At 42.8% G+C, this 13616-nt stretch overlaps 1 protein-coding gene across 9 annotated transcripts in view; it reads left to right on the top strand.

Annotated features, from left to right (window-relative positions):
• The window catches only part of m1ap (meiosis 1 associated protein), a 150390-nt gene that overhangs the window by 128013 nt on the left and 8761 nt on the right, over positions 1–13616 (top strand). Inside the window, exon 13 of one of the 9 annotated variants that reach the window (XM_069923469.1) lies at positions 2508–2543. The exons of the other annotated variants lie outside the window; for them this stretch is intronic. Coding sequence (XP_069779570.1) covers positions 2508–2528 — 21 coding nt within the window. The 3' untranslated portion in view covers positions 2529–2543. Of the gene's footprint in view, positions 1–2507; positions 2544–13616 lie in introns of those variants that run through there. 9 annotated transcript variants of the gene reach the window in all.

Raw genomic sequence — 13616 nt, 5'->3', positions numbered from 1 at the left:
TCATAGATTGCCCCTGTTCTCTCTATTGCCCATCACTTTACTTCTCCTTCCAAATTCCAATGTTTGTCTGTGACCTCTGGCATTGTTGCAGTGATCTCTGGTGGGCTCAGTTCACTTCTGTTCACACTGCTGACCCCCGATTGTGCCGCCAAACATCATCAAGTTCACGGACGACTTGACGGTGGTGGGCCTGATCAGGAAGAACGAGGAGGGACCGTACAGAGACGAAGTGCAGAGCAAACAACCTGTATCTGAACATTCAAAAAAAACCAAACGAGAAGGTTGTCGCCTTCAGGAGGGTCCAGGACCATTGACGTCGCTTCTGCTGAGGTCGTTAAGAGTATCAAGTTCCTCAGTGTGCACCTGGCAGAGAATCTCTCCTGGTTCCTTAACACCAACTCCAGCAATGCCTCTACTTCCTGTGAAGATCATCTCTCACCCTCCGCCCTCACGACATTCGACAGAGAATGTATTGAGAGCATGCTGTGCAACTGTATCCCCACCTGGTTTGGAAGCTGTACCATCTTGAACTGCAAGACCCTAATTTGGTTTCTCATTCTCCATTAGAACTAGTCATGGATAGTGATGGATGTGTTATTCTGCCTGGAGGTACACGACCAGAGGTGTTCTGCATGGATCAGTAATGGGACCCTTTTTTTGACAATATATACGTCAGTCATACAGCGCAGAACAGGCCCTACAGTTTACTGGTCTGTGCTGAAGAAGTTGGAATTCTAGACTAATCCCATTTGTCTGCATTTGGTCCATATCCATCTTAAGCCTTACTAATCCATAACTCTGTTCAATTATCTTTTGAATGTTGTTATTGTGCCTGCTTGTACCATTTCCTCTGGCAGCTCATGTAAGATGTGGACCTCCCTCAAAATATCGCGGAGTGAATGAGCTCAGTGACTGGCTCCATCAGCAAGTGCATTGAGGATATCACGGAGATCGAAAGCTTTGCAACCAGGGCGAACCAGAAACCAGGGTTGGATCCAGAGTCCGGGCACTTCTCAGAGGTCGTGATGCTGCCTTCAGGACAGGAGACAAAAGAGCAGTAAGATTAGCCAGGGCTAAACTCTCCCGTGCAATGTCGAAGGCGAGGCATGGATAGCCACAGAGAGTCCACAGCTCTGCGTCACCGGCGACATGAGGCGCATATGGCAAGGGATTAGAACTATAGACAGAGATTCTTACAGACGTCTTCAAAACCTCACTGCAGCAGTCCATCATTTCCACAGGGTTTCAAGACAGCCACCATCATTCTGGTACCAAAGAGGGCGACAATAACAGGCCTCACTGACTAAGGCCCTGTGGCTCCGACCGCCACCATGCTTCGAACATCTTGTGAGGGAACACATCAAAGCGCACCTCCGAGAGACACTGGACCCATTTCAAGTTGCCTCCAGGTAGAACCGTTCCACTGATGATGCTATAGCCTTGTCCCTCCACTCCGTTCTGACCCATCTGGAACACAACGCCTTATATATCAGGCTGCTGTTTATTGACTTCAGCTTGACGCTTAACACGATCATTCCCCAGAGGCTGGTGGAGAAGCTGTCATCTCTCTCTATAACTGGATTCTGGAACACCTAAGAGAAAGATCACAACCTGTCCAGGTTGGCTCCAGAATGTCAAGCCCACTCCAGTTCATGCTACTGACCCACAAATGCATCGCCAGATCCAGTTCCAACTGCCATATACAGTACAATTCTGATTATCTGAAATCAGATGCACCAAAGCCTTGAGAGAGGAGACTTGATAGAGGTATTTAAAAGTATGAAAGGAATAGATAGACTAGACGTCAACAGACTCTTTCCCCTGAGGGCGGGGGAGGTTGGAACAAGAGGCCATGAGTTAAGGGTCAGGGGGCAACACTTTCGGAGAAATATTAGAGGTGGCTTTTTCACTCAGCGAGTGGTGGGAGAATGGAATGAACTTCTGAATGAGATAGTTGCATCAGGGTCCCTTGTGTCATTTAAGAGAAGGTTGGATGTGTACATGGAGGTGAGGGGGGGTGGAGTTGGAGGGTTATGGGTGGAGAGCGGGAGGTTTGAGCTAGTGGAGTTGTTCTAGTGAACAGGTGCGGACTCGAAAGGCTGACATGGCCTGTTTCCACTCCGTAAATGGTTATATGGCTATATAAAATCTTTATTTAGCCAAATATTTTTCAAAGCCAAACTGTCCAGGGTCCTTGGGCTCCCAGCGGTGGCAGCAGGGGACCTCGGACTCCCAGAGCATGACTCTCGAGCTGGCAGCAGTGGCTTCCGGGGAGGAGCGGGTCTCTTGGGCTCATGGCATGAGCGGGGCCTCGGTGGAGTATTGGTGATTGGCGGTGTTCAGCATTTTTTTGGTGAGAATTAAACATTATTTTAATACTTTTAAAAAAACCTTCCCTTGTTGTTTGTTGTTGTTTAAATACAGTTACAAGTGATTTGCTGTTGCTACGGGGCAGTTTTTTAAAAATGACCAGTTCTTCAAAAAAACATTTATCCTGACCATTTTAGATAATCCGAGTTTGCAGATGATATCATAGTTGACTTCATCATCAATAACAATGAAATGGAAAATCCCGAGAAATGAATAACCACCTGAATCTCAACATGAACAAGACAAAGGAGATGATTGTGGACTTCAGGAGGACTCGGGAGGTCCACCCTCCATGACACATTATTAGCTTGATAGCAGAGAGAATAGAGAGTACCAGAGTCCATTTAAGAAGTGACCTATCCTGAACTTACAGCATTTCCTAACTTCTCAGTTCCTGAGAAGACTGAGGTGGGCAAGACTACAGACCACCATCCTGTCAACTTTCTACAGGAGCTGTATCCTGACCATCCTGGCTGGCTGCATCACAGTGTGGTACAGTTTCTGTTGTAGACCATTGGATCACAGGTCAATCCACAACTGGGATCTCCTCTCCTCCATTGACCAGGATCGTTGTTTGAAGATGGCTCGCAAAATCATTGACAACCTCCCCCATCACCCCACACGCAGCGCCTTTGAGCTGCCCCCGTTAGGAGAGAGATACAGGAGTATCAGAACCAGGGCCACCATCTTCTGAGAAACAGTTTCTTCCCACAGACAGTGAGACACCTGAACTGTTCACACAAACCCAACAAGACTCCACTCTTTATTTAACAATATTTATTTATATATATATATATATATATATATATATATATATGTGTACTGCATATGCATCATTTGTGTTCTGTGTTTTATGTCTATATGTGCATCTGCGTGTTTTTGGATGGAGGACCAAAGAATGCTGTCTCATCGGCTTGTACTTGTACAAAGAGATGATAATAAAGTTGAACTTAGAAGCCATGACCTGCCAGATTTTCCACCTTTGCCACTTCCGCTGTCCATTCCAGGACATCTGATGCATCCTCCTTTTTCAACCAAGACAGCTTCCTGCAGACAATAGAGTCATCTCCCACCATTCCATCATCTCTTGAAGTTCCACTCTTGCTCCCACACCCTCGCTTTCCAAGCAGAACAGGCATTATGGTTCCTCTCTCACCTTTCACCTCTCACCTCACCAGTGCCAACTATCAGATCATCTTCTGTCATTTTTGCCAACTGCATCTTGACCCCACCACTAGACACATCCACCCCTCTCCACCCCTTTCTGCTTTTCACAGGGGTCGCTCCCTCCATGAATCCCTTGTCCACCCATCCCTCCCCCACCCACACCTCTGTAACCCCCGATAACTCCCCCTGACACCACATATCTGTCTGCAGCCCAAGGATACGAGCATAGATTTTTCTAATTTCAGGTAATGAGGCCCTTCTGCTCTTCTCTTCCCTATTACTTTTGTCTCCCTTCCCAGCTATCACCATCCTATTCCCCCCTCTTCCCATCCCCATCTCCCAACTAGATCTTTCCACCCTCTTTCCCCTCCTTTGGTTGCATCTAATCTCTATACCACCATACTCATCTTCCAGCACTGGCAGTCTTTGTTTTCTAATCTCCCACACAGCACCCTGTATGTTTCATCTTCTTCCACCTGACCTCTTTGTTTTTCTGTCTCTCCCACCACTGCCTCCCCACCCCACCCCCGGCCTTTATCTAGTATCTGCCACTCCTCTGCCTCTGTCCATCATATTTCATCTTTGTGCGGTTGGCCAATCGCACGTGAGGCCCCTGCCACAATACCTCCCACCCTGTCCTCTTTGTACTACTTCAGTACTAACTTTCCTCAGTTCTAATGAAGAGTTTCAGCTTGAAATGGCGATCATTCATATTCTCCCACTGATGCCTGGTTCCAGCAGATTATTGGAGGGAAAGAGGGATAGTAGGTTAATGGGTCACATTTTTGGCGGTGCAGGCTTCTGGGGCAGAAAGGGCCTGTTTTCGCGTTGCATCTTTAAATGATTTTTTTTTATAAATTAGTGTGTTTGGCTTCAGATTCTAGCATCTGCAATCTCCTGTATGTCTCCCATTTTTGTGTTGCCTTGCAGGACACACAGCATTAAATATAAGAGCAGGGAAGTGGTGATGTCACAAGTATAATATTGTGTGCAGTTCTGGTCATAAAGGATGTGAGAATGAGAATAGATCTGTTTTCCTTGAAGAGGACTAGATAGTGGTACTATATATCTAATAATGGCACAATCGAGACCAGGGTTCAAATCCTGTGCTGTCTGTAAGGAGTTTGCATATTCTTACCATGTCCGAGTGGGTTTTCTCCAGGGGCTCTGGTTTCCTCCCACTGGTCAAAATGAACCAGGGGTGTAGGTTAATGGGATGTAAATTGGTCGACATGGATTCGTGGGCCAAAATAGCCGTGCTGTATGTTTAAATTTAAATTGTGAGATGTATAATGAGGAGGACAGATGGGAATCGACAGTAGTTAGCTGCTTTCACAGGTATTTGTGGCTACAGTAAACATGTTTTTAGAGTGTTCAAGGAATAGGGGATACAAGGAGGAATTATTTCACCCAGAGAGTGGTTGGATGTTTGAAATGCTCTGTCAAAATGGGTAGTTGAGGCAAAGACTCTCCTTACATCATGTACGAAGTATCCAACTTGAACTGTCAATGCAAAGAAAGCAACAAGTGTTGGTAAATTGCTCTCATGGTTAACATGATTAATAGAGGCCAAAGGGGTTGTTTCTGTATTGTGTGATTCAATGGTATTACATTAAGGGCCGGTTTCACAGACAGGACTTAAACCTAGTCGCAGAATAAAATGCCTGTTTAAGCTCTCTTAACTCAAAGTGACTTGCACATACTTATCATAAAATAGTCGTAGAGTTAGTCTGTTCTGAATTAAACAAAGCCAATTGCAAGAGGGAGGCCTAAAAGCTTAAATTAATCCTTCAAAGAGCCAGGGTTAACTTCTAATTAGTACCATTTGTGAGGGAGCATGGAGTATTTAGAATATCTAAATAAAGACCAACATGCACTTGTGACAGGCCCAGAGGACCCCAAAATCCAGCAGCAATAGAAATTCACCAAGATAAATGGTTACTTAAACAAAAGTTGCTTTTAATTTATTTTAAACATAAAAACAGGATCAAACTCTAACTTATTACTATTAACTTAACATCCTTCTAATTCTAAGTGCATGTGTGTATAAGTTCACAGTCCTGTTCCAGTCCCAGCTGCTGCTGAACTGTAGAAAACTGAATTCTCTCTCTCTCTTTCTCTCTCTCACTCAGAGAAAACCACATGACCCTCTTAGAACAGTAAATTATATTCAGACAGACTGTGAGTCTGGACCCAATCATCCGAGTCCATTCATCTGTTGCTTTCCAAAACAATAATCCATTACTCCACAGCAGGTCCAATTAACTCCTACTTGTGAAGTCTCTATAGGCACTCTTCAAAGTTTTTGCAAAGGCACCCGAAGCCTGGACTGTCCAGCTTGAGCAGAGAAGTGTTTATTTGTGTCCTCCACTAAAAAAAACCTGCCACATTCTATCTCCTTTAAAACACATCTTTATACAATATAAAATATAACATAATCTGTCACACTCTACAGAGATCAGCCAGACGAGGACTTGTGGATAGGAATAATCCATTAAATTACTTTGATCAAATAACTTTTTAAGACCTCTTTCATATGTACAAAGAAAATGCATTGGAGACAATATCTTTGCTTGAGTCCAGACTTTCCATTCCGTCTCAAAGAGGACAGCTTTTACCCAGTTCTCTCCAAGTTCTGATCACTTTGAGGTTTTTGGCATCTGGAATCTTTCATTGTGAAACTGGTGATTTGTGTGGTGCCAGTGAAACAACTGTGCGTAGAATAGTTCACAAGATTGGCAGGGCTACTTGTGCACTTAGGAGTCTTTACATCAAGTTCCCTGGTGCTGCCAACTAGAAAGTCCAATTCTATGATTATGGGCCATTCCCAGGAGTGATTGGGTGTATAGGTCAGGTGTCCATCAACTCCTGATGCTAAGAAGTACAGGAACCATAAGAGCTGGATTTCCATCAATATTCAGGTTGAATGCACGCCTAATTTAGAATTTTCAAAAATTATTACCCGTTGGAAAGGTGTGCTCAGTTTCAGAGAGGCCAACATAGTGGACTACTATTAGGTGACAGTGGATATGGTCAGAGTATATATTTTATTCACTCCATACATAAATCCCATAACAGCGGAGCAGCAAAGATACAAAGATCTGTACTAGAGGAATAGTTGAGGGTATGTTTGGAGAATGGAAAAATCAATTGTTATAAGCGCAAAGGACCCAAAAACCCAGCAGCAATAGACATTCACCACGACAAATGGTTATTTAAACAAAAATTGCTTTTAATTATCTTTAAACATGAAAACTGAATCAAACTTAACTCGAAGGGCCGATATGGCCTGTTTCCACGCTGTAAACAGTTATATTAACTTTTTTAAATTAACTATTTAATTATTTTTATTAACTTTCTTAACATAATTTAACCCCCTTATTCAGTCTAACGTGTATGTAATGTGTGTGTAAATTTAAGAAAGTTCTTTGATTCACAGTCCAATCTCAATTCTCATTCCTCCAAGTTCACTGGTTACAGACAATTCTTATACTGTGCACAGAATTTAACATTTATAAAGTTCACCAGGGTTTGATGCTCGAAAGGTAAATGGTTACCGCTCAGGAAGGTTCTTGTTGGCTTTCAGAGAGAGATTTGTTGCTTGTTGGACACAAATTGATTCCTTCCGAGCAGCCACTTCAGTCTTTTGCCGAAGAAACTTGCCCCATCAGGGTCTTCCAGATGATAACCTCTTTCTTTCATGTCACCACAGAGTTGCTTTTCTGTTTCCCTTATTTCAAGTGAAACATTATACAGCCAGCCACCTCCTCTTGTATGGACCACAAGGACTTTGACCAGGCTGAACTAAGAACTCACAACCCATCTTCAAAATGGGGTTTTTCACAGGCTTGCCAGCTTGTCCTGTTCCAGTCCCAGCTGCTGCTGAACTGTAGAAAACTGAATTCTCTCTCTCTCTTTCTCTCTCTCACTCAGAGAAAACCACATGACCCTCTTAGAACAGTAAATTATATTCAGACAGACTGTGAGTCTGGACCCAATCATCCGAGTCCATTCATCTGTTGCTTTCCAAAACAATAATCCATTACTCCACAGCAGGTCCAATTAACTCCTACTTGTGAAGTCTCTATAGGCACTCTTCAAAGTTTTTGCAAAGGCACCCGAAGCCTGGACTGTCCAGCTTGAGCAGAGAAGTGTTTATTTGTGTCCTCCACTAAAAAAAACCTGCCACATTCTATCTCCTTTAAAACACATCTTTATACAATATAAAATATAACATAATCTGTCACACTCTACAGAGATCAGCCAGACGAGGACTTGTGGATAGGAATAATCCATTAAATTACTTTGATCAAATAACTTTTTAAGACCTCTTTCATATGTACAAAGAAAATGCATTGGAGACAATATCTTTGCTTGAGTCCAGACTTTCCATTCCGTCTCAAAGAGGACAGCTTTTACCCAGTTCTCTCCAAGTTCTGATCACTTTGAGGTTTTTGGCATCTGGAATCTTTCATTGTGAAACTGGTGATTTGTGTGGTGCCAGTGAAACAACTGTGCGTAGAATAGTTCACAAGATTGGCAGGGCTACTTGTGCACTTAGGAGTCTTTACATCAAGTTCCCTGGTGCTGCCAACTAGAAAGTCCAATTCTATGATTATGGGCCATTCCCAGGAGTGATTGGGTGTATAGGTCAGGTGTCCATCAACTCCTGATGCTAAGAAGTACAGGAACCATAAGAGCTGGATTTCCATCAATATTCAGGTTGAATGCACGCCTAATTTAGAATTTTCAAAAATTATTACCCGTTGGAAAGGTGTGCTCAGTTTCAGAGAGGCCAACATAGTGGACTACTATTAGGTGACAGTGGATATGGTCAGAGTATATATTTTATTCACTCCATACATAAATCCCATAACAGCGGAGCAGCAAAGATACAAAGATCTGTACTAGAGGAATAGTTGAGGGTATGTTTGGAGAATGGAAAAATCAATTGTTATAAGCGCAAAGGACCCAAAAACCCAGCAGCAATAGACATTCACCACGACAAATGGTTATTTAAACAAAAATTGCTTTTAATTATCTTTAAACATGAAAACTGAATCAAACTTAACTCGAAGGGCCGATATGGCCTGTTTCCACGCTGTAAACAGTTATATTAACTTTTTTAAATTAACTATTTAATTATTTTTATTAACTTTCTTAACATAATTTAACCCCCTTATTCAGTCTAACGTGTATGTAATGTGTGTGTAAATTTAAGAAAGTTCTTTGGTTCACAGTCCAATCTCACTTCTCATTCTTCCAAGTTCTCTGGTTGCAGGCGATTCTTATACCGTGCACAGAATTGAACATGTATAAAGTTCACCAAGGCTTTGGTGCTCGAAAGGTAATGTTTACCGTTCAGGAAGGTTCTTGTAGGTTTGCACAGAGAGGTGTGTGTTTCCAGGATTTTCACAACTGAGGTATCACCATTCGTCACCTCAATATCTCGCTGATGAAACTTGGCCCATCACAGGGTTCTCCAGATAATAACCTCTTTATTTCAGGCTACCACAGAGTTCCTTTCTGTTCCACTTATTGCAAGAGAAACATCAGACAGATAGCCCTTCCAGCCATCCGCCACTCTGGAGCTTCTGTTTCAGTTCCAACAAGCTTCTCCTTGCTTGTTACAGCTTTCTGTCACACATAGTCCAAGACTCCCTTCTATCTCTCTCTCTCTCTCTGACACTGACTGCCAGGAATCATGTGTCCTTCTCTCTTTCACCTGCAAAACCCCTGACCCTCTTCAGCAAACAGTAGAAATTAGTCTTCTGGTTCATCTGTTGTTTTTAGGTAAACAAGAACCCCTCAATGACCTCTGAGCAATCTTGCCAAAAGCCTTGCAAAAAGGTATCAGTAGACAGCTTGTCTGCTTTCTGTGGCTTCAAAGTCAATAGTCTATTCATTCATGACGTCAATTCAATGAACACCCACTTGTGAAATCCATAGGCATTCTGCCCAGTTTCTGCAATTTCTGACCCTAACCCTAACGTGGATATGAAATCTCCACTATTTAAAATAAGATCTGTTTTAAAGTGTGTGAATGTATGTCACCTACCCTACTTTTCCCAATTTATCTCCTCAAAACATCTTCAAATATTCTGCTACACAATACACTTCATTTCAAGCCAATGAGATGCTGCCAGGTGGTCACTGCGACATCTTCCTCCAATGGAAGATCAGGATCAAGCAGATGTGCCCATGGTCGAGGCAGGCGATGACCAACGAGGACCTGCACACAGAGTTGCTTTCACATTGTAGCACTTCATCGAGATGAGATGCATTTAAATATGGAATCATTCGGGCTTTATTTTTTGCTTTGATAATGTTTGTTCTGTACAAATTTAAAACAGTGAGCAGCAAAATTAAATGAGTGACTAAACCAAGGCTGGTTTCAAATCTAGTTTGTGACGATGGAGTTTATCACACTCATGGATATCCAAATGACATTTATTTTTCACCTATCGCATTGTTCACCATGGCCGGTAAATCACAATTGTCTCATCACTGTATCTTTTTTGGATCCTAACTCTCTCTTCCAACTTCATATCCAATTCAGCCTGTAGAATTCTGCCTTCAGATCTTCCATACTCATGAAATTTTCTGGCTAACTTTTCACGCAAGGTCGTCTTTTTCGTTTTCTGCTGAAATGTGGTGGCAACATCTTCTCACAGGGATGCTATAGCAGATGTAGAGGGTACACGCTCACTGTGCACTGGCTCTTCCATCCTGTGCAGATTCCTTTCCTCCAGGAAAAGAACACCATGAGAAGCACAAATAAACTCATAAGGTCTTGAGAATAAAAGAAGAAAGATTGACACAGACAGTGGAATACATTTACCATTTATGCTCAATTCTTCCACTGAACTGCCCAAATGGTCATCGTCTGGTGTACCATCCAGACATTGCTAGTACTCTCTTATTCCACACAGCAAGTCACTCAGTTCATCAGTCTTGTCCTTTTTTTGGTGGACCACCAGCAGTATTAAATCGCTCTCTTCTGGTCTCTCCATTCTCTTTAAAGCCAGTTTAAGGTTCTTCCACAGAGTCCATAAAGGCTGGTATCATTCAATACAAGTGACGTCATCAAAATGTGAATATGAGAACTGTGAAATACTGATAAATAGTGAAGATATCTCATTTGAAGTTGTTGTACATTTTCAGTTGGGTTCACTGCAAGTTATGGCCCGACCACTCGTTATCTTTTGCTCAGTTGCAGTAGTACAGTTTTCACTGACTGGATGGGTTGACACAATTTGTTTTAGTTGCCCTTTTTATCATAATCACTGAAGTTTTTTTTTTGAACAAATTCTTTTCTGCTTCTGCCTTTGTTTTGTCTCAAGATTCACACCAGTAATGGTGTTTTCTATTCCATTCCGGGTTTTTTATGAGCACCATTAGACCAACAGCTTATGCTCATACTTAATCTTATCAGGCTTAACCTAGGTGTCCTCACTTAGGCTTACTTACCTTACTCCATGACTCCACAGACTCTGACTAACTCAGCCAAATTTAAGCCACATTCATGAAAGCTACTAAATGCCCTAGTTTAACTAGTACATATTAAGGCCTACTCCTGGCTCCTGACTGAAACCAACCCTAAGTCTTCTCTTCCAACATTATTTCTTGAACTACATCCGTTGGATGGAGATACACCAGCAAATGGACAGATAAAGGGTGATGAAATCAACAGAATAATGCACAAAGCAGGCAATAGGAGATAGACCCACTTTCTGTTGTAGTTTCCTCTCTCAAGTCAAATTGAAATGAAACTGGATTGAGGCATTCACTTGATTCACTCTCATCCAAGATCAGTTTTATCCCCACACAATTTTGGAGCTCCCTAACCATCATTAAACCCATCGTGTTACACCATGGACACATCCACTGATTCCTTCCACTGGCCTTCGATTCACTGGCGGGTTTAGGGCATCCAGGGAGTAGAAGTGAGTGGGGGCCAGAGCGAAGAGTCCCGGCTCTAAACCGACATCTTGCAACGTACTCCCACCTGTGGTAGAGCATGCTGACCTCCTCCCTTCAATATCAGGGTCATTGGAACCCACTGAACTCTCCCACTATACAGAACTGCCATCCTTCCAGCCTCCACCACCACCCTTTTGGCTACAGCAAAGGAAGATGCACTCGAAGAGTTAGTTAGTCTGAATCCTTCCACCGCTTCACATTATTCTACAAGTAATAAATGAATTGATTTACAACCAACTCTTTTTGCTTAGAGACAGTGCTCCCACCTATAGTAACAAAGGAGCCAAAAGAGGAAGCAGATGAACTGAGAGAAGGAACTGATGTGGCTTGGCTACTTACTCATCTGAGTAACCACACTATGAACCTAGATCACAACAGAGAGAGAGAGTGAGAGAGAGAGAGAAGAGAGAGAGGGAGAGAGAGAGCCAAATGGACCTTTGTAATGGACTGCTATTACAAATAAATATCAGCTCAAGAATGCAAAAGTTCTTTAAAAAATGGGGAAGGAAAACTCTTAGTGGCCAGAGTCAAAGCGAGAGTTTAGTTAATAAATCTGGAGAATGGAGGCCTTTACAGCACGAAAGGAGCAGTGGGTGCCACACTGAGGGGCATGCTTGGGTCGGAAGCAAAAGCCTGGAGTTGGCCAAGACAGCTATGACAACAGTGCCAGGGGCTGGCATTGGATTGGTGAAAGGGAGTGTGTCTGTTGACGTTGGTGCTGTTGGCTCAGTTGTGGCCGGCAAAGTGGCCTTTACCTCCAAAAATGAAGGATCCGACTGAATGAAGCAATTTACAGGATGACACTCTGTCCACGTGGTCAATCATGATGGATGGTGAACAGTGGATGACCAGGTAAAGAGGGCAGCAAAGGAGAGACAAGATAATTGAGAGGTAGCTGAGTATGCAAAGTGAGAGCAGAAGCATCCACAGAAAGAGTAAAAGTTCACAACAGGAATTGTTTGTTTGTTCTAGTTACATGTACGGACAGCTTCAAGAACGTAAAAATACAAGGAGTCACATGATGGAGTAGTGGCCGGTCGGGAAAACCAGCCCTCTCCAGGAAAATAGGAAAAAAAATTAGGAAAAAGCAAAGCGTAACAAGACTAGAGTACAAGAAATAGAAGATAAAGATACAGAGAAAAGAAAGAAGATGGCTTCCAAGAAATAGAAAATAAGGAGAGCTGGAAAAAAAGATGTAAAAAAAGTCACCGGAGCAGAAGGAAGAAGGTCTTACCTGCAGGAAGGAACCTGTGGTGACGAGGAGTGTCCGACCCTCGAGGTCAGTGCCTGCCCTACAGTCGTGACTCACCTGCCAGTGCACTACAAAAATGGCTCTCGGAGCCAAACAAAAGTGCGCAATCAGAGGAGAAAGAGGACACTGGAAGGAGGGGGGCTCAGCAGAGGAGCGGGCTGTCACAGACCGAGCAGCTGAGAGACGCCCAACACCAGGGCCCTCAGCTGGAGGATAAGGAAGACAGCAGAAGAGGGTGCGACAAAACAGACGTGGAAGACAGACAGAGGGAAGATCGACAAGAAGATCAATGTCAAGAAGCACAACAGACGAGCAGCCCAAGAGGGGAGGAACAGCAACAAGAAGAGGCCCGACAAAGAGATACAAGTAGCTCATCAGGAAAAACAGATTAGATAGAGACACAAAGAAGAGAAGAAGAAGACCAAGATCAAGGTAAAACTGATGGACAAAGCTAAATAAAAGGTAAAACTGATGAACAGAATATAGATAAAGTCTTTTTTGAAGAACAAATGAGATCAGTAAAAGAATGGTCATCATTAGAATTTAATGCAATTAAAATGAAAATGAAAAGAACAGAAAATAAAATGTAAAGGTTAGAACTGGTAATGACAGAAATAGGGAAAAGAGTAGAGAGTGTGGAAGAACGGGAAACGGCTGTAGAAATGGAAGTAAGAGAAAAATTGGAAGAAAGTGGCAAAAACATTAAAGAGACACAAGAGTCGTTATCTCAGAAAATTGATATGTTGGAAAATTATAGTAGGCGAAACAACATAAAAATAGTGGGCCTGAAGGAGGGTGAAGAAGGCACAGATATGAAGGAATTTATAAAAGGATGGATCCAAAA

Source organism: Narcine bancroftii, chromosome 3 (genome assembly GCF_036971445.1).
Source record: "Narcine bancroftii isolate sNarBan1 chromosome 3, sNarBan1.hap1, whole genome shotgun sequence".
Taxonomy (NCBI): Eukaryota; Metazoa; Chordata; class Chondrichthyes; order Torpediniformes; family Narcinidae; genus Narcine; species Narcine bancroftii.
The sequence above is the reverse complement of the archived record's forward strand: the minus strand, read 5'-3'. Positions and strand labels throughout refer to the sequence as shown.